This window comes from Leopardus geoffroyi, chromosome C1, assembly GCF_018350155.1.
Source record: "Leopardus geoffroyi isolate Oge1 chromosome C1, O.geoffroyi_Oge1_pat1.0, whole genome shotgun sequence".
Lineage (NCBI taxonomy): Eukaryota > Metazoa > Chordata > Mammalia > Carnivora > Felidae > Leopardus > Leopardus geoffroyi.
The window spans coordinates 100260892-100282957 of NC_059328.1; the positions used below are offsets into that span (position 1 = coordinate 100260892).

Genomic DNA, 22066 nt, shown 5'->3' on the forward strand with positions numbered 1-22066 from the left:
CCCCCCCCCCGCCCCCCGCCCTCAACATGTAGGTCAGGGAGAGATCCAAGAAGGCCGGTTACTCCAGGTTGGTAGGAGGCAGTGGCAGTGAGCAGAGGGCACTTACATATGAGGCTTGTCATGGGCGACAACAAGATGAGTGGATCCCTGCAAATCTTTATACATAAAGGGGCCTTCAGGAGGTTCAAATACCGTGCAAGGTGTTCTCAACACCACATCATCATCTCAAGGCCATGTTCTTGGAGCAGCCTCTGGGAGTGGGAAAGGCAAGTGGGAACCTCATTCCAAGGACAGAGGAGGAGGTGAGGAGCCTCTGATCACCCGGGTCTAGCTCATAGGTCCACTGACAGTCACGTCTTTTCATTGACCTTCCCCAACCGTCACTTATAATGTGTGTCATAAGTAATGATCTATTTGGTTATTAAACAAAATATTTCAAGGTTATCCCTCTATAATTCTAGGGAGAAAGAGCTAATCAGTTAACAGTATATAACCTATACATACTGCATGTGAACATTATCCCCTACATGTATGTCACGGCTTTTAAAAAAGCCTGCAAATTACTGCTTGAAGGCAATACAAGGTAAAGATGAATAAGCTATACTTTATAGGTCAGATTATCTAGCTGCAGGATATTAAAAATGTATTTACAGTGTGGTGGGGCATGAAGGAAAGAAGAAAGCGTTCCTTCTACTAGTGAGATCCTCAAGAGAGAGTTTCCTCGGGGAAATCTCCCTCCGCTGGCAGCGGTGGAGGCGGGAACTGGCTGGTTTCCTCACAGAGAATCCTTTCTGTGCACTGCGCGGTTGTGTTTGGAGCAGGAGAAAGAATGAAAAGCAGATCAACAGAGCTTCGCCTGCCCTACTTAACAATCTAGGCAAGGAGTGGATGTGCCTTAGAGAGTGGAAGATATCATACATTATTCATGCTTGCCAAGGGGATGCGGAATATAGGGACCATCAGGAAAGTGGGCCATAAGCTGGGAAGCACTCGATTGAAGTGGGCGAAGGAAGCATGGATTTGGGTCGCCATCGAGCAGAGGGCACCTCCAGGAAGGAGCCGTGAGAGAGGGAGCAGAGCCAGAGAGAGGAGTGGGCAGCTGAGAGGAGGAGGAGGTTCAGGGCGAGACACCATTAGAGAGCTGTGACCGCATGGCTGAGGACTTCAACTTTGATGTAACAGTGCCCAGAGAGTCACTTGAGGTCCCAGAGCAAAGGAGGGCTGTGATGAAAATAGCATTTGAATAATTGTATTTTGCTATCTTGTTTCCTATCACCGGAAACAGGGAAAGGAAGGAGCAAGTATAAGGTTTTAGAACTAGGCTGGTGTGTGAAGCAATGAAGGCTGGATTAGGGTCAATCTGAGGGACAACATGGGACAATGCTACAGGGCTTGGTAGCAAATGGACACGAAGGCCACGGGGGACAAAAATAGCTCTAAGGTTGTGAGCCTGGGCCCATGGTGGTGATGCCACCGAATGTGGTCGTGCCGACTGGAGCTTCACGAGCTCAGCCGTGTACAAATTCCACACGCAGAAGGTGATTCAGAGAGAAACGTCCTGCCAGTGATTGGAGCCGGAGGACTGAGGTGACAGGGAGAAGCCTCAACAGGGGAGGCTGGTTGCTGAGTCACTTGTCAAATTTCTGGTCAAGAGGAGCTGTGCTGGGGGGGTAGGAGGAGGTCACTTGTGGGAGCAATGATGTTCATGTCACGATGCTTCGGAAAATAACGGTGAAATCCAGGGGAACTCTCGGGGCCAAACATCTGTTTCTCTTTCTCTTTTTGCCTTGTGGACGGGTGACTCAATAAATGAAAAGATGTTTGAATTTACACAAATATTTGAATGGCATCATTGTTTTCTGCCCTAAGCGTATCGATGAGAGCTACACTCTTTGTTCACAAACATTTACCTTTCACGATACCAGTGGGAATAGTGCCCACTGGCCTGGCACCATCCAGTGTTTCTCTCTGAGGCTGACGCCGGAGGTTGCTTGCCTCGTGTGAGGAACACCAGCACCCACGGAACCGACCCCCACCCCATTCGTGATTCATCTCACCTGTCGTACCAGTGACTGTGCATGTTTCCGTGTGGCCAAGGCACCTTATTTGAGCATCAGGTAAGGGGAGAGAGGCAGGAGTCCCCAGATGATGGCAAAGAAAGAAGAGACACACAGGGAGGCCTTTGAGTTCAGCAGCTGCAGGTGACTCCGCCTTTTGATCTCCGAGTCTACAAAGGGACAGAAACAAGTTCAGGGTCACAGAGGAAAAGCTGGAGGTCTTCTTCGCATGGCTGGGTAGCAAAGAAAAGTACCTGAAAGACTCAACAAGTTGTTTCTAATACACCTTATACCCCAGTTGGGGGGCAGTTCTGTACCCTATTCTCTACCCCTCGAAACTGGCTTAAAATCTGAGCTTTCTCCTTCTTCAAAGGAAGTTCCATTCTGTGGTCCACTCCAGCGGACACTCAGCCAAATGAAAAACAATGCCAATACAGAGATTGTTACAGCTCAGCAAAGAATGAATCGGGTGAGCAGTCATGGCCAGTGTTTGCTTTCAGACGTATTTGTTCCTGTAGGCAGGCACCTTTGCAGGCTCTGTGTGCTTTGCTTCCTCACAGCACTACAAAGCGTTGAGAAAGTACCGTCCTCATTTTGAAGCAGAGAAGGGTAGAAGTGAAGGAATGAAATTACTCTTCTTTTACTCTCTTTCCTTCCTAGACACCCCAGTCTCATCTGGTTCATTCCAGCTGTGACACTTGCTAGCTGTGTGACTTTAGGCAAGTTACTCAGTCTGTACATGCCTCAGTTTCTTCACCTATAAAACCAGGCTAAAAATAATAACAACCTACTCCCTAGACAACTTCTGAGGACTAGTGAGTTAATACGTGTAAAGCACTTTGAACAGGACCTGGCGCATACTAAGCACTCAGGAGGTATCACCTGGCACAACAATAACAATGACCCCACTCACGCCCAGTAAGTTTTACTTCCACTAGGCTGATGATCGCTTCCAGACCCACCTCCATAGTGTGAACCCCCGTCCCGAGTTCCACATCTGGATTTAGGGCTGCTACTGAATATGTCAGTTAAAAATTTAATCATTCAGTAAATATTTTTTGAGCACCCGCCATTGGGGTTCAAAGGAGTCCAGTAAAAAAAACAAAAAAACAAAACAAACAAACAAACAAACAAACAAACGCCCCACTCTCTTCCCCAGCTGAGTTCTGAATCAATTAAAGGATGGGATAAAAAGAGTGGGGCTGCTGGAAGACCAGAATAGCACCTTTATTATTGGCAAGGGCGACAATAAAAGATGAAGCTTTGTCTTCAGGCAGATGGGCTGCAGCCCAGGCTGTCCCAGGGATGGGCAGCACCAGACAGGGACAGGCTTCCCGTCACAAGGGCAGATTGCGCTTGGGAAAAACTGGTGGCTTAGAGGAGCGGAATAGAATGTAGACTTCCTGGGGGTTAGCTAGAGAGGAAAGGAAAGAATGGAGCCAAACTCCTTGCGTCTAGCTTCTCCTATTGAGGTCACCCATCAGATAAATTAATTCCTCCTCCTCGGGGAAGAAGGGGAGGAAGGGAGAGAAGAGAGAGGCTAGAAGGGTTACACTGATGGGGATCCCTGGTCATGGAAGGAAAAATGTAGAGTAGAGTTGAAGGTTTGGGGGAGAATGCTGTCACATGCTGGATAATGTGCTAAGCAGTGGACATGTGTACCTGTGTGCACAATGGGCCCTGTCAGCTCCACATCTCTAGAACCCTCGTCTTCATGTGTCTTCTCCTGTGTTTTAGGTTTTTTGGTTTTTTTTTTTTTTTGTCGACAGCATTACTAACTTGTCCTAAGCAAGCTGGGTAGAAATATCAGATGCATTTTGACTTACTCTTGCTGTCGTCCATCCTATTTGTGTCACCAAGATCATTTTTTTCATTAACCTTTGATTCTTCCTCTTTCCTTTCCACTCTCACTGCCCCAGGTGAAGCCCTCATCGTTTCTCCCCTGGACCGCTGCCATAGGTTCCTGACTTCATACTTTCCTACTCTATCAAAACCATTCTTCTTGTCCTTCAAAGCCTAGCTTGAACTCTGCCTCGTCTACTGAGCCACAGTCATAATTAGCGCTTTCCCCTAGACGCCATGTCTACACTGTGACTGACCTCTCTTATGACATTTGTGTTATTCATCTCAGTAGTTCATAGGGCTTGAAAAACTGCTTTGTACATGTGTGGCACACAATAGATACTTGCTGAATGAATGGCCTAAATTAGCAGTATAGTCAGAGAACACAGGATATAAACTTCATGGTCTCATCCGATTGTTTAAAAACATGTATGGAGTCATTACTTTGTACGTGGCAAGAAGGAATTGTGTTAATTTTCTGAATTTTGAGCTATGTCATGCTGCCATATGGTAGTCAGTCCTAGTACTGATACATGGGACACTTGTCCTAATGCATTCAATAAACACGTGTGGAAAAAGAATCTGCTCACAGAATAAAACGTGTGCTCAATTTCTGTGGTTTGTTCAGTTATTGTCCTTTCTATTAGAAGGCATTAGTTACACAGTTTGGAGATATTTATTGAGATCTGAACTGAGACACGGTGTTAACACCCGTTGTTCTAAATGCCCAATGCTTCATTCCCCCCTTTCCTTCTAGGAAGGCCTTCCATCAGGTACTATCCCATTGGTCTGTGTGTGGGCAGCTGACCCAAGTTGAGCCTTTCTGAGAATGTAGGATAGGACTGAGGGATTAAGGCTCACTCTGGTTACTCTACTGAGTGAGAGAGACTTTTAAACTAGGAACTCTTGGCACTCACATTCTGCCCTATAGACTAAAACAAGAGAAACCAAATTAGAGAGTAGTAGAGAATTGACAATCCCAATTGAGTTTAAATTCTTGGTTCCAGCACTTCCTGAAGCCAAACCGCACTTTGTGTCCTTGGTTCTACAAGATAGCCTAATGTTCTTTTATTAAATTTCCCTTTTACCTTAGGCCTGTTTGAGCTGGTTTTCTGTTGCAGTCAACTAAGAGCATCTATTTAGTACAGTCACCAATTTGTTCCTCAGGATGGCGGAAGAGCTCTCTTTTTCTCATATGTATGATGTTTTTTTTTTTGGTTAGATACTTTTTTTATTGTGGTAAACATATCACAGATGTACCATCTTTACCCTTTTTAAATGTACAGTTCAGTAGTTTTAAATATATTCACATTATTGTGAAACAGACTTCCAAAACTTTTTCATCTTGCAAATCTGAAACTCTATACCCGTTAAACAACTCCCTTTGCCTTTCTCTTCCCCCAAGCTGCTGGTAACCACCATTCTACATTCTATTTCTATGAATTTGACTACTCCATTAGGTATCTCATATGAGTAGGATCATAGAGGATTTGTCTTTCTATGACTGGCTTATTTCATGTAGCATGATATTCTGAAAATGTATCCACTTTGCAGCATGTGAGAGAATTTCCTTCCTTTTTAAGGCTGAGTAATATTCCATTGCATGTATGCACCACATTTCATTTATTCGTATATCTCTTATGGACATTTTGGGTTGTTTCCATCTCTTGTCTATTGTGAATCATGCTGCTATGAACGTGGGTGAACAAATATCTCTTTGAGAACCTGCTTTCAATTCTTTTGGATATATACACAGAAGGTATTGTTAGATCGCATGCTAGTTCTATTTTTAATTCTTTGAGGAATCTCCATTCTGTTTTCTAGAGCGGCTGCACCATTTTATAATCTCATCAACATATACAACGGTTCCAATTTCTTCACATCCTCACCAAAACTTGTTTTTTCCTGGGATTTTTTTTTTTTTTTGATACTAGCTCTTCTAATGGTTGTGGGGCGATATGTGATTTTGATTTGCATTTCTCTGATGATTTGTGATATTGAGCATCTTTTCATACATTTGTTGGCCATTTGTTTGTATCTTCTTTGGAGAAATGTCCGTTCAAGGTCTTTGTCCATTTTTTAATTGGGTTATTTGATTTTTGTTGTTGTTGTTGAGTTGTAGAAGTTCCTCATGGATTCTGAATACTAACCCTTTATCAGATATATGATTTGCAAATACTTTCTCCCATGCCACAGGTTGCTTTTTCATATTTACAATTTTAAATTAAAAAGTAAGCTGACAGAAATATGATTTATTCAGTTAAATTCAGCAAACATTCTTGATCAAACTGGCTAGGGGGTTGTCAATTTTGTTAATTCTTTCAAAGAACCAGCTTCTGGTTTCATTGATCTGTTCTACTGTTTTTTTGGGTTTCGATAGCATTGATTTCTGCTCTAATCTTTTTTTTATATTAAATGTAATTTATTGTCAAATTGGTTTCCATATAAGACCCAGTGCTCATCCCAACATGTGCCCTCCTCAATGCCCATCACCCACTTTCCCCTCTCCCCCACCCCCCATCAACCCTCAGTTTGTTCTCAGTATTTAAGAGTCTCTTATGGTTTGCCTCCCTCCCTCCCTGTAACTTCCCCTCCTTCCCCCTCCCCCATGGTCTTCTGTTAAGTTTCTCAGGATCCACATATGAGTGAAAACGTGGTATCTGACTTTCTTTCCCAGACTTATTTCACTTAGCATAACACTCTCCAATTCTATCCACATTGCTGCAAATGGCCAGATTTTATTCTTTCTCATTGCCAAGTAGTGTTCCATTGTATATATAAACCACATCTTCTTTATCCATTCATTAGTTGGTGGAAATTTAGACTCTTTCCATAATTTGGCTATTGTTGAAAGTGCTGCTGTAAACATTGAGGTACATGTGCCCGTATGCATCAGCACTCCTGTATCCCTTGGGTAAATTCCTAGCAGTGCTATTGTTGGGTCATGGGGTAGATCTATTTTTAATTTTTTTGAGGAACCTCCATACTGTTTTCCAGAGTGGCTGCACCAGTTTGCATTCCCACCAACAGTGCAAGAGGGTTCCCGTTTCTCCACATCCTCGCCAGCATCTATAGTCTCCTGATTTGTTCATTTTTAGCCACTCTGACCGGCATGAGGTGGTATCTCAGTGTGGTTTTGATTTGTATTTCCCTCACGAGGAGTGACATTGAGCATCTTTTTATGTGTCTGTTGGCCATTTGGATGTCTTCTTTAGAAAAGTGTCTATTCATGTCTTCTTCCCATTTCTCCACTGGATTATTTGTTTTTCAGGTGTGGAGTTTGGTGAGTTCTTTATAGATTTTGGATACTAGCCCTTTATCTGATATGTCATTTACAAATGTCTTTTCCCATTCTGTTGGTTGCCTTTTAGTTTTGTTGATTGTTTCCTTTGCAGTGATTTCTGCTCTAATCTTTAGTATTTCCTGTCTTCTGGTGGCTTGGGGTTTTATTTGCTGTTCTTTTTCCAGCTCTTTAAGGTTTAAGGTTAGATTGTGTATCTGAGACCTTTCTTTCTTCTTTAGGAAGGCCTGAATTGCTATATACTTTCCTCTTATGACCACCTTTGCTGAATCCCAGAGGTTTTGGGCTGTGGTGTTATCATTTTCATTGGCTTCCATGTACTTTTTAATTTCCTTTTTAACTTCTTGGTTAGCCCATTCATTCTTTAGTAGGAGGTTCTTTAGTCTCCAAGTATTTGTAACCTTTCCAAATTTTTTCTTGTGGTTGATTTCAAGTTTCATAGCATTGTGGTCTGAAAATATGCACGGTATGATCTCGATCTTTTTGTACTTGTTGAGGGCTGATTTGTGTCCCAGTATGTGGTCTATTCTGGAGAATGTTCCATGGGCACTGGAGAAGAATGTACATTCCACTGCTTTAGGATGAAATGTTCTGAATATATCTGTTAAGTCCATCTGGTCCAGTGTGTCATTCAAAGCCATTTTTCCTTATTGATTTTCTGATTAGATGATCTGTCCATTGTTGTAAGTGGGGTGTTGAAGTCCCCTACTATTATGGTATTATCAATGAGTTTCTTTATGCTTGTGATTAATTGATTTATATATTTGGGTGCTCACACATTTGGAGTATAAATGTTTACAATTGTTAGGTCTTCTTGGTGGATAGTCCCCTTAATTATGATATAATGCCCTTTTTCATCTCTTGATACAGTCTTCATTTTAAAGTCTAGATGGTCTGATATAAGTATGGCTACTCTGGCTTTCTTTTGTCGACCATTAGCAGGATAGATGGTTCTCCATCCCTTACTTTCAATCTGAAGGTGTCTTTAGGTCTAAAGTGGGTCTCTTGTAAACAGCATATAGATGGATCTTGTTTTCTTATCCATTCTGTTACCCTGCATCTTTTGATTGGAGTATTTAGTCCATTGGTGTTTAGAGTGAGTACTGAAAGATATGAATTTATTACCATTATGTTACTTGTAGAGTTGGAGTTTCTGGTGGTGTTCTCTGGTCCTTTCTAGTCTTTGTTGCTTTTGATATATATATAGTCTTTTCTCCCCTCGGAGAGTCCCCCTTAAAATTTCTTGCAGGGCTGGTTTAGTGGTCACAGACTCCTTTAATTTTTGTTTGTCTGGGAAACTTTTTATCTCTCCTTCTATTTTGAATGACAGCCTTGCTGGATAAAGAATTCTTGGCTGTATATTTTTCTGATTCAGCACTTTGAATATATCCTGCCATTCCTTTCTGGCCTGCCAAGTTTCTGTGGATAGGTCTGCTGCAAACCTGATCTGTCTTCCCTCATAGGTTAAGGACTTTTTCCCCTTGCTGCTTTCACGATTCTTTCCTTACCTGAATATTTTGTGAATTTGACTATGATATGCCTTGTTGATGGTCGGTTTTTGTTGAATCTAATGGGAGTCCTCTGTGCTTTCTGGGTTTTGATGTCTGTGTCTTCTCCCAGGTTAGGAAAGTTTTCTGCTATGATTTCCTCAAATAACCCTTCTACCCCTTTTTCTCTCTTCATCTTCTGGGACCCCTATGATTCTGATATTGTTCCTTTTTAATGTGTCACTGGTTTCTCTAATTCTTAAATCGTGCTCTTTTGTCTTAGTCTTCTTTTTTTCTGCTTCATTATTCTCTAGAAGTTTGTCCTCTAGATCACTGATTCTCTGCTCTGCCTCATCAGTCCTTGCCGCAGTGGCATCCATTCAAGATTGGAGTTCAGTTATAGCACTTTTTATTTCATTATGACTAGCTTTTACTTCTTTATTTCCACAGAAAGGGATTCTAATCTATTTTCAACTCCAGCTAGTATTCTTATTATCGTGATTCTAAATTCTGGTTCAGACATCTTGCTTGTGTCTGTGTTAGTTAAGTCCCTGGCTGTTGTTTCTTCCTGCTCTTTCTTTGGAGTGAGTTCCTTTGTTTAATCATTTTGAAGGGAGAAAAGGAATTAATTAGGTAAAAAAATTAAAAACAATTAAAATTAAAATAATTAAAATTAAAAAATTAAAAACAACAAACACACACACACAAAATCAAATAAATGGTGCTAGATCCTAGGTATGTTTTGGTCTGGGTGTTGAAAGGGGCTTGATAGATTAGAGGAAAAAGGGGAAAGAAAAAAAAAAGAAATCGTTTGAAAATTTGAAAAAATGAATACACTGAGATAGAATAAAATGATAAGATGGAAGTAAAATAGAATTTGAAAAAATTTACACAAGACTAAAAAATATAGTAGAAAAAAATTAAAGAAAAAAATATATATTTTTTTTTAATTTTTTTTTTTTTCAACGTTTATTTATTTTTGGGACAGAGAGAGACAGAGCATGAACGGGGGAGGGGCAGAGAGAGAGGGAGACACAGAATCGGAAACAGGCTCCAGGCTCTGAGCCATCAGCCCAGAGCCTGATGCGGGGCTCGAACTCACAGACCGCGAGATCGTGACCTGGCTGAAGTCGGACGCTTAACCGACTGCGCCACCCAGGTGCCCCTAAAGAAAAATATTTTTAATAAAAATCGAAACTTAAGGGGCGCCTGGGTGGCGCAGTCGGTTAAGCGTCCGACTTCAGCCAGGTCACGATCTCGCGGTCCGTGAGTTCGAGCCCCGCGTCGGGCTCTGGGCTGATGGCTCAGAGCCTGGAGCCTGTTTCCGATTCTGTGTCTCCCTCTCTCTCTGCCCCTCCCCCGTTCATGCTCTGTCTCTCTCTGTCCCAAAAATAAATAAACGTTGAAAAAAAAATTGAAAGTTAAAATAAATTTTTTCTCTTTCTGTATTCAAGAAAAAGAAGAAATGAAAAAGAGAAAGAGAAAGAAAAATAAAGGAAAAAAATTTGAATAGATGGGCCAGTGAATAGACTGAAATACAATTGAAATTACACCGTTTTCCCCTAGAAGTCAAATTATGAAGTACTTTCTAGTCCGTAAATTAAGTAGGTGGAGAGATTTGTCATGTTCCCGAAGAGCGAGGTTGGCCCAGTTGGGCGGGGCTCAGTGTAATGACTCCATTTTCCACTAGATGGTGCTGCTTAGCTTACCAGGGTGGATTGTTGTGGCGTTTGTAGGTGCGTATGCGCATGCGCGGGAAGGGCGAAAATGGCGTCACCCAGCTACCCCGTCTCTAGTCACACACCCATCCTTTGTCTCTGGCTTGCGGCAGCTCCCTGCTTTTATACCCTGCGTGACCAAGCCATCAGGGTGCCAGGCGGCACTTCCCTCCTGAGTTTTATCTCAAATGAGACTGTGTTTCCTGACCTCTCACTTCCGAGGGACCGCGGCTCTGACCCGCTCCACCCCTCTTAGGGAGGGTCTCACCGAGCACTGGCCGGGCGCCGCAGCTCCCAGGAACGTTGGCGGGACTGTGCTGCTGACGCCCAGAGACTGCGGCTGGGCTGAGTGCCAGCTGCCCCAGAGAAAGTTCCCGCGATCAGGTGGCAGCAGCGTTTCAGGGATTATGGAAAATCTCAACCCGCATCTGGCTTCACCTCTAGTGACCTTGTTCCAGCACCAGCGAATGCGGTTATTCTCCGGGTGGCCACACAGCCTCTACCAAATGTCCTCCCAGCAGGGGAACCGCCTCTCCCCTTGTGGCCCGAAGAGCCCCAGACCCCACTCTACTCCTGGGGATTCGCCCTTCCCACCGGAGCACCGCCAGGTATCAGCTGCGGAGTTGCAGACTCTGCGCTCCCTGTTTATAGTCTTAATGGAATTTAAACCCTCTCCTCTCCTTTCTCCCTTTTCAGTTCAGTCCCTGCGGCTGTTTCCACTTTTCCGCTTTCTGTCCAGCTGTTTTTGAGGGGGAGTGCTTTTCCCGTATTCTCCATCGTCTCCCTGGATGGAAAAACAGCTCCCTGCCCTCCATGGCTTCTCTCCCCCGGTTCACCTCTCTGCGCCATGTACCTGCTGAGTTCTGTGGTTCAGGTTGTGCAGATTGTTGTGTTAATCCTCAAATCAGTTTTCTCGGTGTGCAGGATCTGCTAAATTCAGCAAACATTCTTGATAGGGCTCTTAAATGTGCAAGGTATTCCACTGTTTCTGGGCTGGATATGAGACAGCAGTTCTCCTGACATACGCCTTCCACTCCAGACTAAATTTTTAATTCAGCTGCCGTAGGGACGGTCTTAAAAGTCATAATCCAGTCTGTGCATTTTCTAGACACTAGCTCAACCCTAGGTTTTGTGTGTGTGTGTGTGTGTGTGTGTGTGTGCACGAAAGCAGGGAAACTAGCATGTTGGGCCTCTCTGAGTCTTGGTCGTGTCAGCCTGGGAGGCCACTTAATGCCAGAGCTTTCAGATAAATCCCAGGCCAGTGTTAGTGGGATCATGAGCCAGTCCCAGATGGGCTGAATAAGACTAAGTCAGACCCTAAAAAAGTCTTCTCAAAAGCAGGCTAGAACCAAATCAGTTTTGGGGGGCTAGGCATGTAGATCACCAGCTGAATATGTCAAAGATGTCAAATAATTGTCATTTTCCTCATTGCTTCACCAAAGCAGACCTACTGAGTTAGGGCCACAGATTCCTAAATACTGCTTTCCAGGGAACCACCCCCAGTCAATGAGAAGGCATACAAGATGAAGCCTCATTGCAACTTTTGACCTATATGCCATAAATATTGTCTTGTGTTTGGCTTCTTCTTATGTAATGCAGTCCCAACTATAATTGTGGCTAAGGTCTCAATGAAGAGGACTCTAGAGCATTCCGTTCCCTGATACATAATATATCTGTTAAAGAAATTAGATTTTAATTCAGATTTGATTCTCACCCCCAATAAACCCATACGAAAAGTGTACAAAAAGCATGGAGAAACCCACCTGTCACTTTGATATCCCCTGTGGCTTTGGCAATGTTGTTCTCAATCATGCAGGAGTACGTATTGTTGATCGTGACATTGTAGAGTACAGACACAACCTTCATGGTCACATTCTCAGAGTTCAGCTCGAAGCTGGTATTGGAGACTTCTGAGAAGTTGGCTCCCTGGTCAACTTGGGATGCCCAGACCACTGTAGGCTGGGGGAACCATCGGGGAGCCTCACACCGTAGGCTCTCTGAGCTGGCATTATAGTCCACGTTCACCTCTGGGATGCTGAAGGCTGCAGGATTGAAAGGGGCAGATGTCAAGGTCATACCAATAAAACAATATAGGCTTGGAAGTGCAAGGTCTTAAAAACACAGTCATTTCCACCACTGAAGTGACTCAGTACTTCCCCAGTGGGCTCTCTGTGCATGGCCCATTATATAGTAGTTTCCAGTAGTTCCCAACCCTTTGGCCAAGACCTAAGTTTTAGGTATCATTGTTATAACAGGTAAATCTCTCCAACTAAGATGAGTTCCAGTTTATCCCTTTAAAGATAAAGGATAAAGTTGATCACAAGAAAGTGTATCCCTTAAGGAAATTGGGCATTTTCTCAGGTACCTGTGAAGCCTCTTGGATTTTTTTATGTATTTTTCTGCCTGGAGGATAAAGTTAGGGTGGGGAGGGAGAGGGAGAAGGAAAAAACAAACAGCATTCACCTGTCACCCACAGAAATTCCATATACAGGCCTTCCCATCATGGTGGTTTGGATTTTCTTGGGTGGAGCCTCTCCAGCCCTGGTGTCCAGGGGTAGAGGCAGGCATGTGTCTTCTTCTAAGATAGTTCTCCTTCTTGGGGAGGTAAGTGAACTTGGAAATTAAGACTAGCTTCTTCTAATATTCAGGCAGAAAGATACTTATGGAAAAATGTTAAGTCCTGGACTTTTGACTGTAAAACGCTTATTATGCCAGGATATAATTTATTAAGTTATTTAGCACTTTCCTTTGCCTGGGACTGTGCTGGAACTGAGTGAGTGGTACAAGGAAAGAACTTGCCTTGCCCTTAAAGAGTCTGCCATCTAGCAGGGGAGATGAGGCTCATCCCCTCCCAGCAGGCAGGGAATGAGGTCCCGGGAGATGATGTAAGGAACTGAGTGTACATGACAGTGAACCACCATTTATTGAGGGTGTTCTCTGTGCCAGGTACCAAATTCCAGACATTATTTCATTTGATCCTCACAACAGTTACAAGGATATCTATTATGACTATTTTAAAAATAAGCTTTTAAGTTTGGCATAATTTTAGATTTACAGAAACGTTGCCAGGATAGCACAGAGATCTTGTATACACCTCACCCCATTTTCCCTAATGTTAACATCCTAAATAACCGTGGCACATCTGTCAAAATGTGCCAGGGAAACCCATCACTGGTACATAACTGGTACCTAACTATTATGTAGTTATAATAGAAGCCATCACTGGTACATAACTATTAACTTATCTCCAGACTTTGTTTGCATTTCACCAGTTTTCCCACTGATGTCCTTTTTCTTCCCCAGCATCCCATTTTGCATTTGGTCCTCCCGTCCTCTTAGGTTCCTCTGGCCTGTGACAGTATCTCAGTCTTTCCATGTTTTTCCTGATCTTGACAGTTTTGAGTGGTATTGGTCAGGTATTTTGTGGGATGCCCCTCTCTTGGAATCTGTCTGATGTTTTTCTCATGATTAGATTGGTGCTATGGGTTTTGGAGAGGAAGACTGTGGGAGGAAGAGTATCCTTCTCATCATGTCACATCAGAAGGCCTGCTATCAACATGACTTATCACTGATGAGGTTAACTTTGATCACCCGGCTGAGGCAGGTTTCTCTGGAAGCTGGACTTCCTGAGAAAAACACACACTATGTGTGGTCATGGGGGAGGGAGGAAGTGTTAAGCTCTACCTCCAGGAGTGGGGAGATCTAAATACATTATTTGGAATTCATCTGTAAAGGTTTGTGCCGTCTCCCTCATATTTATAGAAGTATGGACTCGCATGTTTATTTTATACTTGGAGTTCTAATTTAATACCATGCTGTTTATATGGTTGCTCAGACTGTTCTAGCGTTGCCATTGGAAGCCCTTTCAGTTGGCTCCAGTGTCCCTTTGATATGACCCTAGGAATCCCCATTTTAAGATGAAGAAACTAAGGCCCAGTCAGGTTGCCTTGCCCAGGTCACTATTCTTGTCCAGGTCTGGCTCTAGATCTGTGCCTCAAACAAATATAAACACATGTTATGAAGTGTCCAAGGAAGGCCTGTGCAGGCCAGGAGACCTCGGGATACTTTCTGCCTATCTTGCAAGGCCTTTCTCAAATGCCAAATTCTCCATGGGGGCTTTCCTATCCGTCCCCTCTCTAGGCATTTGGATGTTATCTCTCTCTCCCTCTGAATCCCCAAATCACTGTGTATTTCTCTTAAAGCATTTGATACACTTTACCAATTATTATAGTTATTTACCCATTTTTCTTATCTCTGCCCCAGCCCTCAACTCTATATGCTCTATACAAAGAGCTCTTCAAGACGGGGGACAATCATCTAGTTCTCTTAATCATCTTTTTACTCCTCACAGTACATTTCTGAGTTCCTTGTACAGTAATTCACCAAGCTGAGTTGATAAGGAAGGGTGGATTTCACTGGGGGAGGATTAGTGAGTTTATAGGACAATACTGTTTTTCATTAGTTCCTTTTGAAGTCTTCCTAAAATGGGTTCCACTGCCATAAGCCCCTGGAGGTACTGAATTCAGACTTGGGCTAGGGCCTACTTCTTGTAGAAAAGTCTCAGGCCAGATCACAGGTTTCTCTTGCTAGTAATGACACAGGCTAGCATGAAAGAGACCACGTTTATTTTGACAAGATATTTCAGGGAATATACCTGAAAATCTGGAAAAGACTAGAGTCCAGAACAGAAGATTTTAAGATCTAATATGATAGGGGGCTATTTTTGGAGTTGCTGTGGGTCTTGGACAGCAAGGATGGCTGCTGGCAGAATTCAGACAGTCTTCGTCTTATTGGTCACTCTTGGGCACACATATTCCATCAGCCATCCATGGTCTTTAGCCCCAAATACCTTTGGGCACCTACCTTTGGGCACTTTCTTTCCCTCTTTCCCAAAGTGACTCACCTCCAGTTTTATACTCAAGGTTAGCATTCCCTTTGCCTTTGGAGGTGATGATGTAACATTTATAGGTGCCAGCATCTGTGAGTTGCACGTTTTTCAGCCTCAGAGAGGCATTGCCACCTATCACTTGATCCGCAAACACAGCCGTCCTGCCTCTGAACATCTCGTCTTGGTCTGACAGGTCGTCTTTGCCTTCTTTGAACTCATGTACCAAGCCCATAACACCTTCCTTCAGCCACTGTATCACGATATCAGAAAGTTTGATGTCAGGTTCAAAAATGCAGCTCAGGATTCCATCCTCCCCGATGTTCCCAGCGGAGGTGAGAGTAGTGACTCTAATGGAGTGTCTCCCTGTAATTCAGGAAGCAAGGGTCAATGCTGAGGGAAGTCTTGGAATGTCTACAACCAAACCCTTCATTACTGAAGGCCAAACACTTCTGGAAAAAATTAGAAATGTAGAAGAACAGGAGAGGCACAAAAAACGAAGACATAAGAATAGAAAGAACAGGGACACAATAGTCTTGATCTACAGCAGATCTGCTGTTTGGGAACAGGCAACCCAAACTTGAGAGGTGACAAGTAGAGAACATATGGAACTTGGAGTTTGAAATGGGAATTCAAGTCCTGGCTTTCTGACTTAATAGCTGTGTGAGCTTGAGTAAATCATGTAACTTCTCTGGGTCTCAGAAAAATGGAGGGAATGATATCTGTCTTCCCCACCTGAAAGTGTTCTTATGAGGATCAAATCAAATGGACGTGAACTTGATTTGCAAACTGCAATGACACACATCAGGTATTGTTACTCTTGGTTAACCAGAAGTGGCACAGAAGTGAGACCTCACATTAACTAAATGTGGCTAGTGATTCTGAAGAATGCTAGATTCTAAAGTGCTGTTACTTTGATCTCCATTTGGATGATGAAGAAACCAAAGCAAAGAGGAGATAAGTGACTTGGTCAAGGTTATAGTGCTAGCTATGGTGTAATGAAGAATGGTACTTAATTTAATTGATTTTTGGCTTAAGATAGATACCACCCCGCCCTCCAAACATACCACCAGTAGAAATATTAATTATGATGCCAGACGTGTCCACTGCCTCTCCCCCACTTGCCCAGTGGACAGCCTGTGCCATCTGTGAAGGACTGACCAACTGAATGACTGGGCATGCCTGTAGGGGTGACTTAATTAACCAAATCTTCTTCTTTTTTTTAATATAACTTATTGTCAAATTGGTTTCCATACAACACCCAGTGCTCATTCCAACAGGTGCCCTCCTCAGTGCCCATCACCCACTTTCCCCTCTTCCCCACCCCCCATCAACCCTCAGTGTATTCTCAGGACTTAAGAGTCTCTTATTAACCGAATCTTCTTGAGAGACTCCTTCCGTGGTTGGTTGTGAAGTGAAGGAGGGGGAGGGGCATTTGAGCCCAAGAGGAGAGTGGAGCCGATCCAAAGTGTGGGGGAGAGAACATGCGAGAGAAAGATGAAGAGAATCCTCCACCCCTAGAGCTGTCTTAGATCCTGAGGGGTTTCACGTCTAGTTCCTGTCCCAATCTCTGAGTACCTTTTAAACAAACGCTTTGTTTGTTATACTAAAACAGTCGGCACACACCTCTCCTTCTTAGAGCCAAAAAAGTCCTACTTGATGGGTCCTGAGCATTTCTTGGCTTCCCTGTTGGTATTTCTGCCTCTCATCTTTGCTTCCATCCAATCTAGTTTACATGCATTCATCTTACGGGTAGACCTTAAAATACAGTCTGGACACATCAGTTTTATAATCACTAATCTTCCACGGCTCCCAAAGGCTGTGGAGTAAATAAAGTTCAGACTTACTAGCTTGGCCTTCAAAGCTAAATCCTGGTTGGCACATAGTAAGTGCCCCATAGATATTAGTTTTTATCGCTGCCTTTCCAGTCTTATTTCCTAACACATCCTTCCATAGTCTCTACTATTTATGTATATCAAGTGATTTATTGATTTTCTGCTTTCACTGGAAAAAATACACAAGGTATGCATGCTATTTTTCAGATTTAAGAGGTAAATGCTGTGAACATAAGGATATCCTTGGCATTTCACCTCTCCTAGCCCATTAGGGACTGGAACTAATTGGCTCGTAGGCTTTTTGGAAAGTAGGTGAAGGTACTGGATGGAGGACAGACCCGAAGAAGCTAAGCTCAATGGGTTTATTTAGAAAGAACAGAGTTACTGATAGAAGAAAAGTTCTAGGTAAAAAAGAGGCAGGGGAAACAAAACCTGTGCACAGGCTGGCTTGGGAGGAAGTTGCGCAGACTTTTGAGTGTGGGGGAAGTGAGACCTGGGAGCAGCTGCCATGCACAGGGGCCATTCACGTGGGAGATTTGGGAGAGAAATTATGAAAGACGACTGTACGGAGTTTCAATGCGTTATATGAATGCAACAGGCCCCATCCCCTGCCTTGGCATTTTCTTGAACTCTGCTTTAAAGATTTAATTTGCTTTTCAATTATTTTTACTTGACAGACTAATATCCAAGACATTCCAGGGTAGTACTGGTTATACCATTATACTATGCATCTTCACACCCCTGTTCATCTCGCACCTACAATTTATAGTTCCCCCCCTCTCCTTTATCACCAGCTATCCAAATTCTACTTCTATGCAAGGCTGTTCAGATGGCAGCCCTTGCGTGAAGCCCTCTTTTGATCTGCCAAGACAAAATTCATAGATTCTCTACTCTCCCATAATACTTTCCCTTGCCTTTATTATAGCAGCTGTCTCCCTCCACCTTGTGTCTAGCCTGTCCCTGGCACACATTTGTAAGCTTTTCAAGGACGGAGACTGTCTTCATGATATTCGTAAGCCCTATAATGCTCTGATTTTATATGTCAACTTGACTGGGCCACGGGATGCCCAGGCATTTGGTCAGACATTCTGGGGCGTCTGTGAGGATGTTTCCGGATAAGATTAACATTTGATTCAGTAGATGGAGTAAAGCAGGTCACCCCCCGCCCCTTATTTGGGGGGCGTCATGCAGTCAGTAGAAGGCCTGAATAGAACACAAAGCCTGAGTAAGAGGGAACTCCGACTGCCTGATTGCTTTCAGCTGGGACGTTCGTCTTTTCCTGCCTTTGGGCTAGACCTGAAACACTGTCTTCTTGGATCTTGAGCCTGCCAGTTTTGGGACTGGAACTACATCATTGGCTCTCCAGGTTCTCAAGCCTTTGGACTCAGATTGGAACTCAACCATCTGGGTCTCCAGCTTGATGAAGCAGATCTTGGGATTTTTTAGCCTCCACAATTGTGTGAGCCAATTCTTTCTAAATCTCTCCCTCCCTCTCTCTCATTACACACACACACACACACACACTCCAATTGGTTCTGGGTTCTGTTTCTCGAGACAACCCTGACTAATACAAATTTTGGTACTAAGAAGTGAGGTGCTGGTGTAATAGACTAGTAAGCATGTGGAAGGTGCTTTGAAACAGGGTCCTGGGTAGGGGCTGGAAGAATTTTAAGATGCATGTAGAAATATGGATGTTAAGGGTGATTCTGGTAAGGTCTCAGATGGAAATGAGGAACATGTTATTGGAAACTGGAGGAAAAGTCATCCTGTTATAAAGTGGCAAAGAACTTGGTTAAACTATGTTCTAGTGTTTCGTGGAAAGTTGAATTTATAAGTGATGGAATTTTGAATTTATAAGTAATGGAATTGGGTATATAATTAATTGATTGTATATTTTTAAAGTGATCTCTACACCAAATGTGGGGCTCGAACTCATGACCTCGAGATCAAGAGTCAGATGCTTTACTCACTGAGCCAGCCAGGTGCCCCTAACTGAGATTTCTAAGCAAAGGTTTGAAGGAGCATTTTGGTTACTCTTGACTGCTTATAGTAAAATTTAAGAAAGGAAAGAGATTAATTGAAGAAGGAATTGTTAAATTAAAAAGAACCATAACTTGAAGATTTGGAAATTTCTCAGCCTATCCATATTGCAAAAAAATGAGAAAGGTTTAATTAGCCACCTCGGCAGAAGCCAGGAATAGAAATGGGGACTATACCAGCAGCAACAGCACCAGCAGGGGACAGAAAAACTAAAGGGGATAGAAAAAATGAGACAAATAAAGGAAGGCTGTCAGATTTCTTAGATCCTGCAGGCCAAGACCATAGAGCTGTAAATATGCGCTATTCTTCCAGAAAAGGGAAAACAATCTAAGGGTGATGCGCAGAGATCATCGGGTGTGCCTCCTTCCTTTCAAAGGATGAGGGCCATTGTCTGTGTTTCAACAGTCCAGAGGACCACTACCATTGTAGCCTTAGAGATGGGGCCACCTCAAACCTGGGGAGGACTTTCCAGCCTCCAGAACTGTGAGAAAATAAATTTCTGTTTTTTAAGCCACCCAGTCTATGATATTTTGTTATGGCAGCCTGAACAAAGTAAGACAAGTGCCTAATGCTACATTTCTACAAAGAAAAATAGTGTTTGTTCATTGAATGAATACATGAATGAGTGAATGGAAATAAGTAGAAATCTAGGCACTATATGAGATAATGCTACTATCCAAAATGGTTGTAGGAATAAGGAATATTCGGCAGGATTACCACATCTAAATTTTGGGGAAACGTGAGCCAGTGAAAAAGAAGGCAATGAAAATACAGAGATTCTCAATATAATCATGGAGCAAATGTAACTATGTTAGAGCAGGGATAAATTTGATTGTAGTTTATAAAGTGCCATTAAAGTTGAATTGAAAAATTACTTTTCAGAAAAAATACATGATTAACACAGTTTATAGAGAGAATGAAATGGTAACGACATATCTTAGTTTGGTAATTGTGCTACCGAATTAATTTTAATGTGTTGGCCTTGAGCCCAAAGGTAGAGAATTTGCTGAAGTATCTCTTAGAGAACTTAATGATTCAAAGTAGGCAAGTGTGGAGTGCCCCAGGGACCCACTGCAGGCTCTAGCCCATTTAAGGTTGCATTAAAGATGTGGCAGATGGAATGAGCATAATGTCGATTAAATGCTCCCCTCCCTTATCAAACCAAGAGGAGGAATAAAAACTACGGAGAACTTAAAAAACCATGAGGACCTAGCCATGGCTTTGCACCCAGAAAGCAATCAATAAATCCTTGTTAGCTGAATAAATGATGATTAAAAGTGATTAAAGGAAATTTCATTTGCAAGCAATAGCATACAAATATTGCTTTTCAAAAAAAAAAGAGAAGAAAATAAAAGAAAGAAAGAAAGGAAAGAAAGAAAGAAATCTGTATTCAAACTTGCAAGCAAATATTGGCTCAAAGAGCCAATTGTTTTAGGAAACACAATCTGGCCTGGTAGTATTCTCCAGGCCTCTTAACCACCAGTGGCTCTTGTGTGATTTGGTGAGCCGAAGGGTAAAAGGACTCCAGGAGATGGGTTTGAGGTGGTTATCTATTGATAGAGATTTCTGTTAATTGAAACAGGCACAGATTTTAAGAATTTCATTGGCCTCTAAGATTTGAACTTTAAAGTTGGAAACCCCTGCCACTTACTGAAAATGCATTCTCTAGCCCTTGAGGGCTAATTGCTCTGACAGCTCTGGTTTGCATCGGAGAAGAGTAGCTGTAAAAGAGAAGCAGGCCAAAATCTGAGCGGTTCTGTTTTCACACTGGGTGAGCGCTATTCAATTGCCCTGCCCTGTCGGAGCAGAAATCTCTTGGAAAGTGAGGTTATAGGTGACACAAGGCAAGACTTCTTTACAGAAATTATAATCTGGGATGTCCAGTGCCACTGGATAAGACCTGGAAAATGAACTTTCTTTTGAAATGACTCAGTGAGACAAGTTCTGTACATTCCAGTAGCATAGACAGCATACTGGGAGCTTTCAGGAATGGTTGCTCGGCATTGGCTGGAAACACCCAGCCACCTGGACGGACACCATAGCACAAGGCTTAAAGGTGGTAACACGTAGGCTTAAGTTGGCACCAATGTGAGTGCCCCTCTTGCCAGAGAGGAGAGCAGGATTGGGGGTAACGGCTGCTTCTGTGAGAAGAAATGAGGAGGGATGCTGGGCCATGCTAGATGAAGGGACAATGTGGGAAGCCACCATAGAATATGGTGTTTGAGAACGGGTATCAGGCTGTCTGGATTCAAGTCTCATCTCTGCCGCTTACTGGATATGTGATCTTGGGCAAGTTTTCTAACTTCTTTATTTCATTTTTTTTCGTCTTTTAAAAATTTTTTAACGTTTACTTATTTTTGAGAGACAGGGACAGAACATGAACAGAGGAGGGGCAGAGAGTGGGAGACACAGAATCCAAAGCAGGCTCCAGGCTCTGAGCTGTCAGCACAGAGCCCGACGTGGGGCTCGACCTCATGAACCGCGAGATCATGACCTGAGTTGAGGTTGGACGCTTAACCAACTGAGCCACCCAGGCGCCCCTAAAATTAAGATGTTAATGATAGTAGCTCCCTCAGACAGTCCCTGAAAGGTCTAAAGGATACAGCGCAGGCACAGAGCTTAACATAGCACCTGACTTGCCACATGTTAAATCTTAATGCTTTCGATAACCATTATTAACTAGAATCATTTGGAAAGATTGCAGATCAGAGCACCAGGAGGACAGGAAGACTTTACTAAGTGCTTCAGTTATAGTGACTCCTTTTAAGCTTGGTAAGAACCAGGAAAGATAAGAATTACCATTATGCCCTTCTTATGACTGAGGATAAAGAGGCTCCGTGGGATTAAATGGCTGGCCGAAGCTCTGTCTAGCATGTAGTGGAGCCAGGATCAAACACAATC

General features: G+C 43.0%; 1 protein-coding gene and 1 long non-coding RNA gene across 4 annotated transcripts in view; one reads left to right on the plus strand and one right to left on the minus strand.

Annotated features, from left to right (window-relative positions):
* Window positions 1-9933, plus strand: part of LOC123598541 — a 32530-nt gene extending 22597 nt beyond the window's left edge. For all 3 annotated transcript variants that reach the window (XR_006712677.1, XR_006712679.1, XR_006712678.1), the window contains one exon: window positions 9891-9933. This is a non-coding gene — a long non-coding RNA (uncharacterized LOC123598541). The remainder of the gene's footprint in view (window positions 1-9890) is intronic.
* Window positions 1-22066, minus strand: part of VTCN1 (V-set domain containing T cell activation inhibitor 1) — a 62923-nt gene that overhangs the window by 1969 nt on the left and 38888 nt on the right. Inside the window, exons 3-5 of the mRNA XM_045478808.1 lie at window positions 15309-15656; window positions 12169-12447; window positions 2058-2227 (exon numbers count right to left, since the gene is read on the minus strand). Of these exons, the coding sequence (XP_045334764.1) occupies window positions 2103-2227; window positions 12169-12447; window positions 15309-15656 (752 nt within the window). The 3' untranslated portion in view covers window positions 2058-2102. The remainder of the gene's footprint in view (window positions 1-2057; window positions 2228-12168; window positions 12448-15308; window positions 15657-22066) is intronic.